The sequence below is a fragment of the Dromaius novaehollandiae genome, chromosome 14 (genome assembly GCF_036370855.1).
Source record: "Dromaius novaehollandiae isolate bDroNov1 chromosome 14, bDroNov1.hap1, whole genome shotgun sequence".
Classification (NCBI taxonomy): Eukaryota; Metazoa; Chordata; class Aves; order Casuariiformes; family Dromaiidae; genus Dromaius; species Dromaius novaehollandiae.
Genome location: NC_088111.1, coordinates 14,698,819 through 14,716,528, shown reverse-complemented (window position 1 = coordinate 14,716,528; position 17,710 = coordinate 14,698,819). Strand labels below are relative to the sequence as shown.

The 17,710-nt window shown below is 42.8% G+C and overlaps 1 protein-coding gene across 5 annotated transcripts in view; it reads right to left on the bottom strand.

Moving 5' to 3' along the window:
* Nucleotides 1-1,684: 1,684 nt before the first annotated feature.
* CARHSP1 (calcium regulated heat stable protein 1) overlaps nucleotides 1,685-17,710 on the bottom strand; it is a 41,324-nt gene continuing 25,298 nt past the window's right edge. For all 5 annotated transcript variants that reach the window (XM_026096436.2, XM_026096438.2, XM_064520419.1 and 2 more), the window contains exons 3-4: nucleotides 15,396-15,518; nucleotides 1,685-2,667 (exon numbers count right to left, since the gene is read on the bottom strand). In XM_026096436.2, coding sequence (XP_025952221.1) covers nucleotides 2,505-2,667; nucleotides 15,396-15,518 — 286 coding nt within the window. In that variant the 3' untranslated portion in view covers nucleotides 1,685-2,504. The remainder of the gene's footprint in view (nucleotides 2,668-15,395; nucleotides 15,519-17,710) is intronic.

Below are 17,710 nucleotides of genomic sequence, written 5' to 3'. Positions count from 1 at the left end.
AAAAAAATCAATCCACAGTTCCTTGTTTCCATCTTACTGCTCCCTCCCAAAACCAAGTGCTGCTGCAAAATAAACCCATTTGTGCTAAAAATCATAGAAGACGCTGCATTATGCTCTTCAGCTTGGTTCAGTGGTTTGTTTTTTTTTTTTTCTTGGTGACTGTCAAGGCTTCCAATCTGTTTTTGCTAGTGCGAGTTTAAAAAAAATACACAGCAGGCACAATCATTCCTGCCTTCAGCAGCCCCCACCTGCAGCCTGGCTGAAGCTTTGCTGAAGCACTGTTGAACCTTGGCTGGTCTGTCCTGTGAGCCCCTTCCAAAATGACTGTTCTGGCCTTCCTGCCCCAAATTTTAGTTGAAACAACCAGGTTAGCCTTCCTGTTCCCCCTACTATAATACGTTTATATACATATGAAATAATATCTAAACAAAAAATGTATTTACATATATAGTAATAGTATATAGTATATACACTACTATATTACTATAATATATAATTTATATATTTATATTATTCCTATTATTCCTATATAAATAAATATATCTATTATTTAGATATATATTATTATTACTATATAGTAGAATATATGTTGCTATGTATTCTACTATATTACTTTAATAGTATATATTCTACATTAATACATTAAGCAGCTACAAAACTCATAAAATTACCCCCTAATTGTTCTGGTAATGCCAATCAGTTGATATTCCAAAGCTTTTTTTTATACTTCTGGATATCATAGAGGTGTGCATATGCAGGTACCTACCGCCTCCTCCATCTTTAATGCTAATTATCTTCAGTGCAGTTTGTGGAGAGCAGACTGAAGACACATACCTTAAAGCAGTATAATGTTAGCATTTACTGTAAGGGAAGCAGTGTGTGATACTCCACAAGCTAGGTAGTGCTAAACCCACCACTAGAAAGTCTTACAGTGTGAAACACAAGCAAAAACAAAATCCTATAATGTAATACCGACACACCTTAAGGTAAAATAAGCTATGACAATAACTACTAACCTTCATACACCTGTGCTCTCTGCAAGTCAGACCTTCTTGGAACAGACAGTCTTCTGCTGTGAAAGAGAGTCTTAAGATATTCCATGACATTGCAAGGGCTGATTGACTGTTAATATTGCAAACAGGCAACTGAAATTATGCTGTTCCATGCAATTAACAGAAGAGAATTTCATGCCAACTTTTTTATTATTTTTTTATTTGCAAAGTCAATAAAAATCCACTGTTAGGAACATAATAGAGAAAAATGCTTCAATTGGAAAAATGTATGGAAGGCAGGTAGGAACAGAACTAATACAGTTGCACCAGTTTGACTACATGGAATCTTGCAGGCAGGAAAGAGTCACAGCAAGGGTGAGCGTAGCACATCCCACCAAACAAGCTTTTCAGGGAAACACAGCTGCAGACCCTACTTCAGCAGGACAGCTGAACCTATGAAATAACTCGCACAGCTTTTTACATATGGTGATCTGAACAGCATATAACTTGCTTTTCAGAAATACATTTTTTTTTGCCTCTCCTTCTCCAAGTGAAAATACAGTGGCAGACACACATCAGCTATATGCAAACAATGGTAATCTTCAGATCTGTATAGGTTCCAACACAGTCAGAGGCTATTAAGAGTTCACCACTCTACTGCTTTCTACTGCTTAGCCTGAAGCAACCAAGTGTTTTTTTTTTTTTTTTTTTTTTTTTAATCATTAAGTACTGGCCTATAAAATCTGTTGCTAACCAACCATCCAGGCACCAAAGTAAAATCACAAACAATCCAGGTTTTAAAAAACACACAATATTCCACACGTATGCAGACACATAATTTGAGAACATTGCACCTGCAGGGTAACCAGCTGCTGCTGTCAAAACTGTCAGAGCGTAACAACTACATAGTGATTTGCTGTTGTGTGGCAGTTACTCGGATTGTGAACGTCTTTCCATGATGAAAACAAATTGCAGCAATGAATCTCTCTCCCTCTCAAGCCAATGTATTCAGGCACTGTTATCGGCAGTAAAGCTGCATGTCCTAGCACTCTCAGAAACGCTGCTCGAGGGAACACAATGCTCACGCACCTACAGCGCCTCTGGGCCATGTCCCTCGCTACCGCCGCTGCTCTAGAAAAGTTTTCATTCAAATCTCTCCCTAATTCACTTAAGCATTTACTGGAATCAGTTCACAAGATTTAAAAAAACAAAAGAGAACAAAAACACCCCAACTCCCCCCCCCCAAAACACACAAACTAGGTCTTCTTTAAAATACAGTTTTGTAAACACATTAATATATAGATAGCTTCTTTTCATTAACATTTGAACTGTTTTCTAAGCATCAAGCCAGCCGTAAAAACAGCAATTTTGGCCTACTTCTGCCTTACTGACAATCTAGTACGTCTTCCTACACAAGATGTAGAATATTCATAGGTCAGGCGCGTGGAGAGTCAGTTGTCGAGCAGTCCCCACGCGCGTAGTGTCCGCACTGGCGGCGCTCCACCGCGTACCTTAGGAGCTGATGACGTGCCCCGACCAGGTCTCGTGCTTGGTTCCGGGAGCTAAGTGGGTGATGACCACTTCCACGGCCTGAAGCTTCTCGTTCTTCGGGGGAATGGTGCACATCTTGTAAGTGACTTCATCGCCTGCCACGGGAACGTATTCGCCTTCAATACTGTGGAGGGGGAGCTTCAGTTACTCACGAGTCACATGAACACTCTTACTATTTCACAACTTATTCTACATTTGTATCATAACAAGTATCATATGTGCTCAAGACACTTCAGTTTCTATTAGAGCCGGTCAGCTGCCCAGAGCTGAGGTTGATTTTGGTCATCTCGCAGCAAAATCGTATGCAATCACTATAAACAACACTACCATGCAACACCCCCCCCCCCACACCCAAGCTCTTATATACCTTAAAAAATTAATCAGCTTAACCTGATCTCAGGCAACGCTTCTTTGAACCGTACAGTGCCTTCTGGCACAGAAGTATTACATTCCTACAGTCTTTTACTCCCTGGCAGCACTAGAGGGCAGAGTTGATGCTGTTTGGCAGTCTGGTACCTAGGGATGGGACCCGGTAGGCAGGCGTCTACAGGGGAAGCTAAAAGTGACCAGAAATTACGATCTGTCCCATGGGAAATCCAGAAGAAAAGTTATTGTTTACTAACTGATTGCATCAACATCATATTGAAAATCCTACCATATCTAAACACAAATCTAAAATCTGTTATGAGGAGTTAAAAGCATTCCCGGGCCTGTGGCTTGAAAGCTGCTCTTCGGACCCTGTCTCTCTGAGCTGAACTCCCGCACCAGAGCTGCCTGGGACTGCAGGGCTCAGAGAGCGAGAGCCTATCCGAAGCCAAACTCCTCAGGGCACTGTCTGGGAAATGGAAATACAAATTGAAGGTAGAAAAGATACTTACAGAAAAGCCAAGATAAAGCCTCCTTCATCAGATCTGACAGCCCTTTCCTCGCCCCACCCAGGCTGCCCTGACTGACCTTTATGTACCTCCAAGGCCTCCAGGCCAACCTGTCAACCCAGTCCTGCACCGCACTGGGCTTGCAGCATTCAACCTCCCCATCTCTAGACTCCTGCTGTGGCTGCCCTCTTCCATCACTGCCTTTTTTATAGTCCTTCCCCCATTTCTAACAGGTTTAAGATTCCTTCAGATGTGAAGGGGTTGCACACCCAACAGCTACTGTCCCTCTAGGGGCAGAGATTCATTTGCCTTTCTCACTGCCAAAGGACTTTGCCACCATGCTCTGCAGCTTGAGCTCTGACTTGGAAACAGCATTTCAAGCAAGTATGAGAAGGTGCCAGTTGTACTGCCACAGAGCCTGACTAGCGGTCATGGAGCCCCAACAGGAGGCACAGGAGAAGGTCAAACCACAAGTGAAAGTGGGAATACCACATGGAAAAACATCACTTCTCCCACTTCAATCTCCTGAATGCTGAACACACCGATGGATTTGATCCTGGTAAAGCAACACCCTCATTGCCACATGGGCCTTTTATTCTTTCTCAAGTATCGATCACTGCAAACCACTAAGAGAGTAATAAAAGCCAAGAGCCACTCTCCAGCAGAAGACAGAACAGCAGGCCTTCCTCCCGGCTGGCCGCTGAGTCCTGGCAGGGCACTGGAGGGAGTTTCAGCCACAGACGAGTCACGGGTTTTGCTATGCCAAAGGCTGAGCACACGTCTCACGCTGCCGCGTGGTACAGCTCTATTAGCAAAGCCGACAGGCAGATGAAGTTAAAAGACAGTCCTGAGAGGATGCACTCATTCGTTGTTCATGACACTTGTATGAGCTGGTATCTGAAAACCTAGGATTGAAGTCAGCAGACCTGGAGACTTGTAAGAACCATGGGAATATCCTGGGAACTGACAGCCAACACAATGCAGCCAAGGCCTCACAGCCGTCCTCGGTCTCTGTGATACAAACCCGCTACGAATCAGCCCTCCACGAAGAGGAATCAGGTACCACCCACTTGGAGACCACAACAAAAAATCAGCACTAGAGATAAAAGTGTAAATGAGCACTCCTTCATTCTGCTGAGCATAGGCCATCACAGACGTCAGCTGTGACTGTGCACAACGCTGCTATAGCGCACTGAACTGTGACCACTTCATTCAGCCGAACGAGCCATCAGTCCCCAAACCCAAGATTGTTGCTATTTGCGCTAAAAACACCTTGCCATTAGCAGTGACTCGCAACACAACCTTTGCATGACTGCAGTAACACCTAACAATCCTAACGCCTTTCAGCGGAAGGCACTACTGCACAGACGTTTGATGTATACACGGGAGCACAGGACTAGCAAAACACTGTGACCAGAAACATTATTTCACAAGTCAGATCTAGTGAAAAGTCTATGTTGACTCAAGTACAGCCAAGCCGCCAGAACAGAATGTAATGAAACGTTTTTCTTCATATGGCTTCGAGCGCTCAGACCAGCTGCAGACAATGTTTTAGAGAACAGCAGCAGATCAGTTATGCAGTGCTGGAACCAAAGCAGCATCTGTTCCTGAAATTACAGCCGCCCACCCTACAGCCCGAAGTATTGCCTTTTGATTCCTACGCAGAGGATGAACACACACTGCGCAGTGAACTCAAAGTCACTGCTTCACAGGCATCAAACAAAATGGATGCCCTACCCAGGAAGCTGTCGTACGTCTGGATGAAAGGTCTTTTTCTTGAACAGGAATCTTACATATTCTATGAAAGCTTCTGTAAAACAGGATGAGATGCATTTAGTGATGTGAACATTTGAAATCTGCAGAAGACATCAGTAAGTAACATTCATGTAGAAGGAAAGTGGCTTCTCAGTGTCTCTTGAAGCACAAAAGCCATGCCAATACACAACGGCGGTGTTTTAAGTTCCCCAAAAAAACACAGGTATCACTTGAACCTTCATATTCAAGCAAGAACCAAGTACAGCTTGAGTGCTAAAAATGATGGGTTTTTTGTTGTGGTGATGTTTGTTTGAAATTGAAATATAAATATATACCAGGATGCATCTCAGTAAGAAAGGGCTCGTAAGTGTCTGGTAACCAAAACGGTCCTGCTTTCCCAAGGCATCAGGAAGTGAATTGGTATACACCCAGAAACGGTATGCCTAATGCATGACAGGCTGTGTGTCAGGGCAAGGAGAAGCAAAGGAGCCAACGCAGACTGAAGGACGTGTTCTCAGTTATCACTGTCTAGCCACTGCATCCCCGGGCAGTCATTAGACCCCTGGCTGTGGTATCATCTACAGTCCCTGCTCTGCACAGAAAATAAAAAACTGCATTAACTCATTAAAAAGTCATTTGCTGACCCAAACCCTCTTAAGTTTGAGTTATCAGGTTAATTACTCCTGTTCCTTCTGCCAAAAAGGCCAAATTAGCCCTAAAAAAAAAAAAAGGTGTATTTTTCTCCATCAGAAAGCACTTCTTTCAGGACTGAGCATCATGCTGATGGGATCAGATCCTTTCTTGTTTTCTCACCTTATACAAACTGACACTGCAAGAGACTGAAGCTCCATTCATCCCCAACAAAGCTGCTTCTCTTATCCCATAAGTTTGTCTTATTTCCTTCCTCGCTTGTTGACATGAACTTAACCGAGCAAAACCAGGACTATTCTTTAAACGGCTGTGAGAAAAGGCTCTGGACACACAAAAATCTCTAATTTCATACCCTGCGCTCAGCCTTCAAACTTGTCTCCCACAGACCCAATATTCTTTTCTTCCCTGCAGCTTTCTGACTACCACTTCTGGTGCCTACCAAATACAAGATTATTAACTCATTGCCCTCAATGTCTATGAAAAACAAGGAGACAACAGTCTTAGCTTGCAGCCTGATTAAACTTGCTTGTGAACAATGTTCTTATCACAGTGTTTGCCCACCAAACAGCAGCTGCTTCTGGTTCTGGAAACAGTGACACTGGATAGCTACACATTTGTTCCAGCACTGGTATCACTAAATGATGTTTAGAAGCAGGAACATCCAGCTTGCACAGTATTTTTGGTGGTGTCAAGACAGAAGAATATAATGACACTTGGGAGGTGCTGAGGTGCTGCTGAGTAGGGGTAAGATATGGCACTGGATGACAGAGCCTTGCACAAGCTGTAGAAAGATCCTCTGGGAAGAAGAAAGTGCCTGAAGTGCTAGGAGGCAAATGACCTATAAGAGATCAGAGAAGGTAAGCAGGGATCTCAGAAGCGGTTCACTCTGCAACAGTCACATTATATACAACACAGGTTACCTGCATCATTTGGTAGAGGAAATCTTTTCTGACATTATATACTGATTAAGTATTTTTAGATCATTAAGATCATCTAAGATCATAGATAATTATATCATTTAGATCATCTAAGTATACATTAAAGGTTGATCTAAAAATGAAGGTGGAGACTTTCACTGCTATTTGAGAGATCAGTATGCATATTCCCATTCAATGTAATGGATATCTATGTATCTAAGAACTTCAAGACATTTCAACAAATTAAACTAAAAATAGGAAATGTTTTCCTGCTGTCAGTGTCACAGCGAGGCACAATAGAACTTGCTTTAGATTATCCAGCAACTCCCATTTCCCAGCTCAGTGCCAATCTGGTACAGTGGAGCATTTTATTCTGCACTATTTTTAGGGAACTGGGAGGTTATTAGGAAATTACCTAAATAAGGAATGTTCTAGTTCTTTCTTCTCGCAGCTGCTATTCATATTCCAAAGCTCTAGTTAAGTCTCTTGGGACAAAGACTAAGTCAAATGGAAACATTTTAGGAGATGTTTTTGTGAACTCAGAGCCTATCTGGACAAGAAGCCTGCAACAGACTGCGCCGCGGAGCAGCTTCTCCGGGTTAAGTGAGCTGTAATATCTTGTGGACTGCCAAACACTCGTTTAACACCTCAACATGCCTCCCAAGACACCTGCCTTTATTTTATTTTATTTTATTTTTTTGAACAGCAGGGCATGACAGAGGAATGAACTATTCTGAGTTACTAATCCTAAATGCTGTCACATGCAGTCTGAGAGGTAAGGAGACATTTTTGGTTTCAAAATGAGCCAAACCTTAGAGACGGCTGGCAGGCAAACCAAGAGCACCGCTGCCTCTCAGCCACCGGAGATGGGGCTACTCACACGAACAGCTGGGAAAGACAAGTGCAAAAGAGGTCCAAACACCGAGGAAAACTCCAGCTATAAATATCCGAGGCCGCTGCTACGTGATTGCCCTGGTCTCTGGGGGCTCTGGCCTGTTCCAAAGAGACCTTCGCTGGGTGCTACCTCATCGAGGATGGAAGCTGCACCTCCCTCCCAGTGCCATGCATCCATCTCCCTCTTGTGCAGCCCCCCAGCGAGATCTCTAGTCACCTTTTTTACCTCCGTGTTCAGGGATAGTTATGGCTCCATGTTTACTCTCCAGTAGCTAATTCAACACAAAGGAGTGCACCGTGCCCCCAGAGAAAGACACTGGTGAGCACAAGAGACAAAACTTTCCAAGGATCTGGACTTCAGAGCAAAATCCCCTCTTGCATGAATGGGTAAGTTAGAGAAACAGAAGCTTCTTGTTTCTGCAAGTATCCAACTTGGATTCGGTCACATTAATGTCTACAGTTATGCATCTGGAAACCAAAATCAAGGGCAGCTATGTTCTGTGCTCTTTAACCACAAAGAACCTCCATGCTCCGGCATCTGCAGCATTCTGCACTGCCCACTGACTGGGATGCAGACAGAGTATAAATCTAGGCATTGACCTATAACGGTTTAAATCCTTTAGGTGGAGAGTACCAGACATCTTCCCTGAGAAGCCGCTGTAGTTGCTATTCTATCACAGAAACAAAACATATAGCATGCTGCACATCCGACCTTTTCTCATGGCATGCAGGGACACAGATCCTGGGGAGGTTTTGTTACAAGGCAATGATGAATTCAGCAAGCTGGCATTCCTGCATGCATTGATACAACATACGAGTTTTCTGAGCCAACTGAAAAAGGCGGGAGAAAAAAACCCTTTGGAAAACACTGTCCGTAATTTAAACCCCTCCCAAATAGGAGCTGATACTCTGCTACCTCTCCTCCCTTCACAGATATTATCTCAAACACTTCAACAGACACAGCAGTGCATCAGAACAGGAGCATGTCAGGAAGGGGAATGTGCAGCCTCAAAGCAGATGAGCCATCCAAATGCCTGAAGTATTCTGAAGGAAATCAGAAAGCTTGGACTCGGCTTCCCAGCAGCCCCAAAGCAGCAGGTTGAGGCCAGCAGTAGCTGTTTGGCTGCTTGTTCACAGAACCAGGCAGAGAGGCCAGAAAGGTTCTTTCCCTCAGCTCGGATTCAGCTCGCAGTTTGTTTCTAATCCACGTTGTTATGCCCCACCAGGAGAGCAGCAGTGCAGAAAAGCCGGAAGATGAGATGTATGCCTCTGCTCTGTATTGAACATAGGGATCTGGCAGAAAACCAGAGGAAAGAGAGGCGTGTGAAAACAAGCTCCCGCTATGGACATGAGGAGTCCAGACAGACAGTCTCCTTGCTGAAGTGGGACAGTGGCCCAGCCATAGCTAGGTTCCTCCCCACGGGAAGAGCTGGCTCACGGCAAGTCTCCAGCACGGCCAGAAACCCAAGCGCAACAGAATGGGACTGCACTCCACTGGGACTCCCACCAAGACATCCCTTCTATCTTGTCCAGTATTCCTAAATTACGGACTTTATAAGCATAATCCTTCCTGAGATCACAACACAATGTGCAAGGAAATTACAGCAAACTCAGGATCTCTCCAGGGACCCAAAGGTACTGTGGGTCTGAGCAGAGAAAAAAAAAGTATAGTGCCAGTTCTACAATGTCACTGTTAAATATGGGGTCAGGAAACTTCAGCCTGAAGGACAGTCTGAAAGTCTCTCTGCAATGCAGCATTTTCCCCTTCAGAGCCAAGCACAAGCAAACTGCAGAAAACCCACAAGCACTGCACATGCTTTTTCTGTTCCATGAAATCAGCTGCTTTTGCAAAAGAAAACTCTTAAACAAATGACTACACTTTTTTTTTTCTTTTCTTTTTTTTGGGGGGGTGTCTTTCCTCTGTGGTGAACTATCTCCTTGTCTTGCCTTTGCAGGTAGACAGGCTTCAGGTCAAATCCTAGTTTGTAATGCAAAGGCTTGGAAGGTAAATGAGCCTTCAATGTATGCTCACTCCCAAAACACGCTGGCAAAGCAGAGGAGTGGGATTCGCACCTAGTGCTCAGAAGCACACTCTAATCTACCACCACCATCGCAGACACCCCAAGCCCTTCCTTCATCCCACGACCCACGCTCTCAGGGCTCCCCGCTGGAAGGGGTAAGAATATACACCTTTCCCCAGCAGCCAGTTTTGGGGAACCTCTGAACAGTCGGCACTGCAAGCATTTCCTCTCGTCCCCACTATGATGAGACCACCAGCTACCAGGAAATGTGCCACTTTCACAGGAAGAACAGACGGAGAACGAAGAATTAAACTGAAGCCACAGGAGCTGTTATATTTCAGTACCAGCCAAAATGCCTAGCAAGAGCTGAGTGCTATTCCAGCGATGAAACACCAGCAGCAGAGATGCTGAGGAGGAGACGAAGTTTGTTCTAAGCATCGATGCTACAATAGCACCATCAATTCTGTGACAGTGGATCAGGATAAAGGACGGTGGAAATGAAAGCCTTAACAGTACATGCCATTATTAATGAAGTAATTAGAGATTTTTAAAATGTTACTTTAGGGAAATTCATTTTCCTGTGCTTCCAGCTTCCCAAACACATTAGCTTGAATTAAAATCTCAGAGACTCTTCCATCTCCACGCTTGGCAGCTAGGGTTTTATATTCTGTACTAGCAAGCACATTTTGTTTTCAGTTCTGGAGAAGGGCAAAGTATTAAAGTCTCACAACACTCAATGAACCATAACATCTTCCTAGTACAACTGTTTATATCAACTAGAAAAATATCTCCAATAAGCACAAGAAACCAGGACTCAACGTTGTACATACAAGTGCAGAAAAGGGGCAGTGGCCCCCCGTCCTGGGGATCATGCCTTTGCCTTGGCTACAGAGAAGTGACGGTTTTCTCCCTAGACTAGATCAAGCATCTGTCCACGCTGCAGCCCGCAGCGATGAAGTGCAGCTCAGGCGGAGGTGTGCGAGCTCGCTTCAGTCTGTGCTGGGAAGTGCTGACAGCGCTGCAGTTGTGGTGGCAGGTTTTCAGCTACAGATGCTTTACCCAGAGTCCCAAGAAGCCTCCCGTGAAGCATGCCAGGAAACTACCACTGCCAGCAGTATCTGCCACCAGAGCTGCCACCACCCCTCCGACTGTCGCGGACGGCACCATGAGCAGAAGCGCTACCACCTGCCCGCGCCACTGCTTCAAACGGCCTCCACGGCCCGCTCCGGCCAGTCTGTACAATTTTGCTCATTAGTATCTAATCGGCCGGACAGAGGAAATGAGAAACTGATTCCACCCAAATGTTATCAAAACCCAAACTGAAACAACTCTTCCCTGCAGCCGTAGGAGATGCTTGTTAAAACGAACGAAGCACCACAGACAAAAGCTGTTCTAGGGAGACCCTTAATCTGTATTTCAAACTGAAGTTTTTCAGACTGTGTATTTACCCACACCTGACAAGTCCAACTTAATAGTGCAACCTTTCTGAAAATCCTGTTCATAAGCCATGTCCACATGACAGAAGAACTGTATTCAGTTTAAACTCTGGTTCAGACACTAAAATTGAAAATTTTGCAGATGACAAGTGAAGGAGCGTTTGGACACCACATATATTTCACATTATTTTTAGACTAATGCTTACTTATGGAAATGGAAGCCCCATATTAAGTGTTATTAGCTTCCCATTTATTTTTGTAAGATATATGAAAGAGACATTCCGTTTTCTGGACTTACGAAAAATATTTTCATTGAAATGTAGCCTTACCAAAAGCCTCTCCAAAGCTTAGGGGAAAAGAAATTAATTTTTTATATTAAAAATTTATGTATAAAATTATATTAATCTGCAAGATAAGCAGACTGGTCACTGATGCTCAAAACATTCACTAGCCATCACAGGTTAGATTGTTCCTCTCTGTATTCATCACTATCTTACAAAAATCCAAACTGGAATACTGTTTTATCTAAGTTGCTGAAATTCTAGGTTTCAGAAGGAACTGATATAGCTGAAACAACCCCCTTTCATTTCACAGGTCGAGGTCTGCGCTACACAGAGCCAGTGAACAGATTCATGGCTCGCTCTCACACCCAGGTTTACCTGAGTAAAGAAGTTGAACAAGTATGTAGAGAAGGATCTCACGATAAACATAGGCAAAATCTTGAAAGTCACCCTACATAGACTGGAGTCATTAGAGTCCTCCTGAGCCACAATGATTTGGTTACAGGATGCTGCTGTAATAAGCAGTTCCCATTAATAGAGATCAGTTTCTAATTCACAGTGAAATAAACCGAAATGTAAGATATTACTAATTCATCTTCCCAATGCTGCCTTGTATCAGAATTAAGACAATGATATCATCACTCTGTAGGACTAAAAGCTATTTCCAACTACTTCAAGTACACTCAGAGTAATTAAAGAACACAATGTGCTGAAATCTTCAGTACCTTAATAATAGCACTTTTTACTAACAGGTTGAGGCAGAAACATCACCTATTTTTTAATTCAAGCTCTGCAAATGTACCTACACAGGAAGCATTTAAAATAATGGCCCAGTCCTTGTTCAATAGAAAAAAATTCTGTTGACTTCAAAAGGAGCAGGATGGAGCCTAAAGTAATTGTCTTACTTAAGCATATCCTTCAGTCCTACAAATTCATGAGCTAAACTTGCTAAAATATTTCTGAAAGAGCATGGAAAATGGTCTTCAAACATATAATGATAGGCTATAAAGAGCAAAGGTATCATTTTTCTGCTATGGAGATGGAAGGAGTAGTAGTGAAGGGCTTAAGTGAAAGCAAGGCAAATGTAGGTTAAACATCAGAAAAGAATTCCTAAGAGCAAGGACTGTTAATCGTGGGAAGAGACTGCCTAGGCAGGCAGTGGCTCTCCACCACAAGAGTTTGTTGGGTAAAGCATCTGCCACGAATGACACAGGTGCTGCTGATCCCACCACCCGCAGGGGATGGAGAAGAAGAGGTTCCCTCTGATCTTCTTTTCTGTGGTAACTTTAAGGGGGCTGCTCTACTTAACTGAGAGCAAGCACCGTGCACTCCATTTCATAGAGCACAATACACTAAGACGGTCGGATTCCCAGTTCTGGGAGCCTTAGATTGAAATGAAATAATTAAAAATGAAGAGAGGCAGCACGGCCCAGTGGACAAGACACCAAGCAGACTTGGGAAGCAGGAACCCAGCCTGGGTCTGTGCCTGGCCTGCTCTGCGGGCTGGAGCATGCCATCCTCTCCCTACGCAGCGGCTCCGCTCCCCCTCGCATCCTTTGCCTATTCCAGCTTTCCAGGGCAGGGGCAGGCTCCTACAAAGCAGCAGAGCGCATGCAGCGCCCTGCTCACTGCAGCTGCACTCTCAGGTGCGTAGGCACTGCTGGAGTGGCAAATGGCAGCTTCAGGTTCAGGATCAGGAGGATCTGAACCAACAAGGAATCACTGCCAGGGACAGGGGGCTGCGTCAGGGAGCAGTCCCAGGGTGGTAAAACACCCCGGCTAGTGATGGGCATTTGCAGGTCTGCAAGCCTGGCACGGCCGAGCACGGGTGAAAGTAAACAAACAACTTCTCATGCGTTAGCAAAATAAATGTGAGGGAACTGTGGTTACTCCAAAAACTTCTACCACCATACATGTTCTTGAAAACACAGAGGGGAGAGGAGCAACCAAAGCAGTTAGTGTACTCAGCATGAAGTACTGGGGTTCGGGCCCTTTTAGGGGGGAGAAAGATGTATTGAGTCATTGGACAGAAATTGGTGAACGCCTAGAAGATTAGTTCGCATTTTGTACGAACAAACAGAGGGCAGTCTAACCAAAAAGAAAAGAGATCTCTAGGGGTTTAAGAGAGTTAATTTCATAAAACTGAAGAAAATTTTTAGATAAACTAATTGAAAAGGAAAATGTAGAGGGGAAAAATAGGATTGAAAATATACAGTTCTTTAGGAGGCTGAAAAGTCAAGTTTCTGTAAGAGGGCAGTTTTAACGAAACCCTTGCTGATCAGTAACAGTATAGGCCAGACTAGATTTTCACAGTAAAATTTTTAAATTGTGATACAGAAATGCTCTTTAAAGTTATTCCAGAAACAGAGACTGTGTATTTGTATTATACAAAAGAAAAAGAGGATATTAAATAACTTTTCTTAGTGTTGAACACTTTTAAATCAGACCACTCCACCCACATGCACCCAGGAGTCCTAAAAAGCTTTGGCTTGCCAGTGTTCATCATGGAGTAACAGTTCAGAAGACTGGAAGAAGGCCAACATGCTACTTCTCAAAGAGCAAGGAGAGAGAAGGCAGGTACCAACTAGCTAGTTGCTCTGAAAGCACTTACAAGGGAAAAAAAAAGATATGAAATCCAATTAACAAAGAAGTAAAATACAATTAATGTCAGTCAACATATAAATTAAATCTGTCAAAATTACTGGAGGAAGCTATACACATGAGTAATTGAGGCAACATGAATAACTTTGGTAAGGCTTTTGTTGACTCACCACTGATTAACATCCAAACAACAAGTTAGGATTATACAGCTGCAAAACCATATACAATAAATGGACTAAAAACTGATCAAGTGATAGATCTAAAGAGGTCACTCTAGGATAAACATCGAGCAACCTTAACAGAGGTCTACAGAGATCACTTCCAGGATTCCTGGTGGTCAGCACCTCATCAATCTGGAAACAAATACAAAATTGTCTATAAAACTTTGCAGCTTGGCAGAGCAATAAATAATGAAGACAGTGCAGTCACTGAGAGCGATCTGTACCCCTTGGCAAGCCGGGCCAATTCAAATAAAACGTGCTGTAATGCAACCAAGTATGAAGTCATATATCTCAGAACAAGGAATGCAAACACTGCTGCCAGAGGATGACAGACTGCATCTGGGACTACACCAGTGCACTGACACTGCATAGGATACAGAGGTCAGAGCAGATAAGCAACTCAGCAAAAGACATGGGTCGAGAAGGGCTAATGCGATTATGGGATGTACAGAAGGAGAAACAGAGCAGGAATACGAAGGAGATTTTATCTCTATATACTGAAAGAAAATGTACCGCTGTGCTTTTTAATATTAAAATACTGCAACACAATTAGAGACTGGAAAAATTGTTTAAGACTGAGGGGGAAAAATTCTTAGTGAGGCACTTGAAAAGCTCAATCTGTTTAATTTATCAGAAGGCAGATTCAGAGGTGACAGAGCTCTGTATGTTGAAGGGAGAAAGTGCCAGGTACCAACAAGCCCTTTAACAGAGAAAGCCTTAACAATAACAAACTGATATGAACTGAAACTAGACAAATTCAAGGAAGTAATAAAGCATGACTTCTCTTAACAGTAAAGGTAATTAACCTTTAGTTTAATAGTGGGATAAGCTGTGCAAGGTAGAAGTAGTGAATGTTCAGTGTTTGAGTCTTTAAATTAAAACTGGATACTGCTTGGATGATTTGCTTTTGTTAAATACAAGTTTCTGGGCCTGGGTGAAACTGCATGTTTTATTGCAAGATATAAAACAGGACGATCTACTAGTTTTTAACTCAACAAATTTGTAGTAATATAGAAAAAGAACAGCATAATCTATGGCTGCCAATAACATCTGCATGGCTGCCAATAACATCTGCATAACTCCTCTGTACCAAAATAAGGGTGGCACAGTAAAACCATTCTCCTACTTGATATGACAAAATCATTCAGTTATTAAGGCAAACTGAAGTTACAGCTTTCCTCTCCAACTTAGACAACTTACTCAGAAATGTGTACAAAGATGTCCGGCCCTCCATCTGCGGGGGTAATGAAGCCATGGCCTTTTGAGCGACAGAAGCATTTACAGACACCTTTATAGATGGGACCCTCAGAAGCTCTCACGGTTCTGCAAAAGAGAGCACACAGAAAGCAGAAGTTCACTGCTGGGCACTGATGTGAGAACTTCCAACTACATGAGCCAGGGAATGCCAGGAAAAAGATTATAACAGTCCAAATACTCACTCAGTTCCCAGTGAGTATATTCCCCTGCAGCAATTATTACATATTCAGTGCCATACACTGCACATATTTTGCCCATAGCCTTTTTCAAGCAAGAAAAAGATGATTAAGATGTTTTGCTAGCACTACAACCCATCTTGTAGTGGATGCCATCTCAAGTCCATCAAGTTGCCATCTTAAGTCCATCTACTGTGATTGCCCTGCCAAATTTTCTGGTAGATACTACACCTAAATTTTAAATGACTTTACACATGCTAGGAATTCAGGAGTACCAAATATGCACTTTCATAAATTTAATAATGTGTGTGTGCATAGTATCAAGAGAATGTAGTGTATAAATAAATATATATATGTACATACACACACATCTATCGCTTATACACATATACGTACGTATCTAACTGCTATCCTGCCAGACTATAACCCAATGAAGTCAATACCACATCTCTCAATGACTCCAGTAGGCAGCGAGGTCTAACTGGTATGCATAACATCCATTCTAGAGTAGACTGATCCCCTTCTCCATTGTCATGGGACCTGTAGTTTAAAATGAGACTGCTTTGAAGACAAACCCTTAGGATGATTTACTGCCATCAAGAAAAGTGACTTCCATGAACTTATGACCCATTATGAAAGCTGTGTGATTAAACCCTTTTCGCTCATCAAATATGCTGAGTTGATTCTCTAGGGATCCAAACTCTCTTAATACCTTTATGAATGAAGCAAACTGTTTTAAACAGCTTAGGTGGTTTACACAAAGGAGTTACTAGATCAGGACCTTCCCACCCTATAAGTAAGTGCCCTATTCAGTAGGTTGGTTTGGTGTTAGAAGAGAATTTTATTACGTATCTTCAAACCAAACCTTCAGTAAGTGATTATGTTGCCACTTGGTTATATGCATCGAGGCAATTTTGACATCAATTTCATAATGTTAATTTAAACTTTGGTAAATTTTAAAGTCATAAAAAAAAAAAAATCAGAAAGAGCTCTGATCCTGAAGTCATGCAAATGTTAAAAAATGTACACCATGGAAGGGGGCAGGGGGAGAATGAGAGAAGAAATCTCCATTAAATCATTTCACTTTTAGCTCTACGAATGCACCTGATCCCACCAGGGTGTGTTTGTTACACAGAAAAGCACTCACTGCCCTAAATAAGCCATTAAAGTTCAATTGCACCTTTCAAGAAGATAAAGCACTGTGGGGGACAAGACCCCACATTCGCAATGAACTAAAATTAAACAATCCCACTGAGTAATAAGCCAGTGCCTGGCACATTCACCTCTTCCATAGAGCTCCGGGGCCAGAACTGACCATTTAAAGAGGACACAAAAAAATTTAGAGCTCTTTTAATTTTCAGGGTTAGCAAATACAACAAGATTCCTACACTAATTAACAGTGATTAAAGAACTGTGGGAGCCAAAAACCAAATACTTTAGGTTTGTAAGAGCCAGACTAGGATTAATAGTTGAGAAGAATTACAGAGTTCATTATTAACATAACAGTGAGGCAAGCTAGCCTGGAACTGGTTTTCAAGGTCAACCCCAATTGCTCTTCTTGGCAATATACTTCCATTACAAAGTTTAGAGCACTTGAGATCTTTTGTACCTGACAACATACAGAATTTTCTTCTGCTGCTGCTGTTCTTTTTCATCTCATTTAGAACAGAAAAGTACAAATATAAATAGCATCAATCTTAATGAAGACTCAAATCTGCAGAGGTAACTTTTGAAGAAAAGAGCTCGATAATATCGAAAGAAGACAAAAGAAATAAACATGCCAACTAGATTACGCAGCACTTAAAATAGGCTAGCAGGTTTAGCAGGTTTGAGGTCTTACTTCCGCAGTGCTTCACTCAGCACTGCCAGACCTCTCTTCCACAGAAGTATCTGCAAGATCGTGTCAGAGAAGTGCAAAGGGCTGACTAGAGCTTTATGTTATACCCTTAGACCCTGATTCCATGGCCACTGAGGAGGCTGATGGAAAGATCCACATTGTACATTGTCTTCTACAGGTCAGCACCTCACTGGGGCAATCTGTCCCAGGCACTGGCAGGTTTTTTGCAGTGACAGAACCAGGTA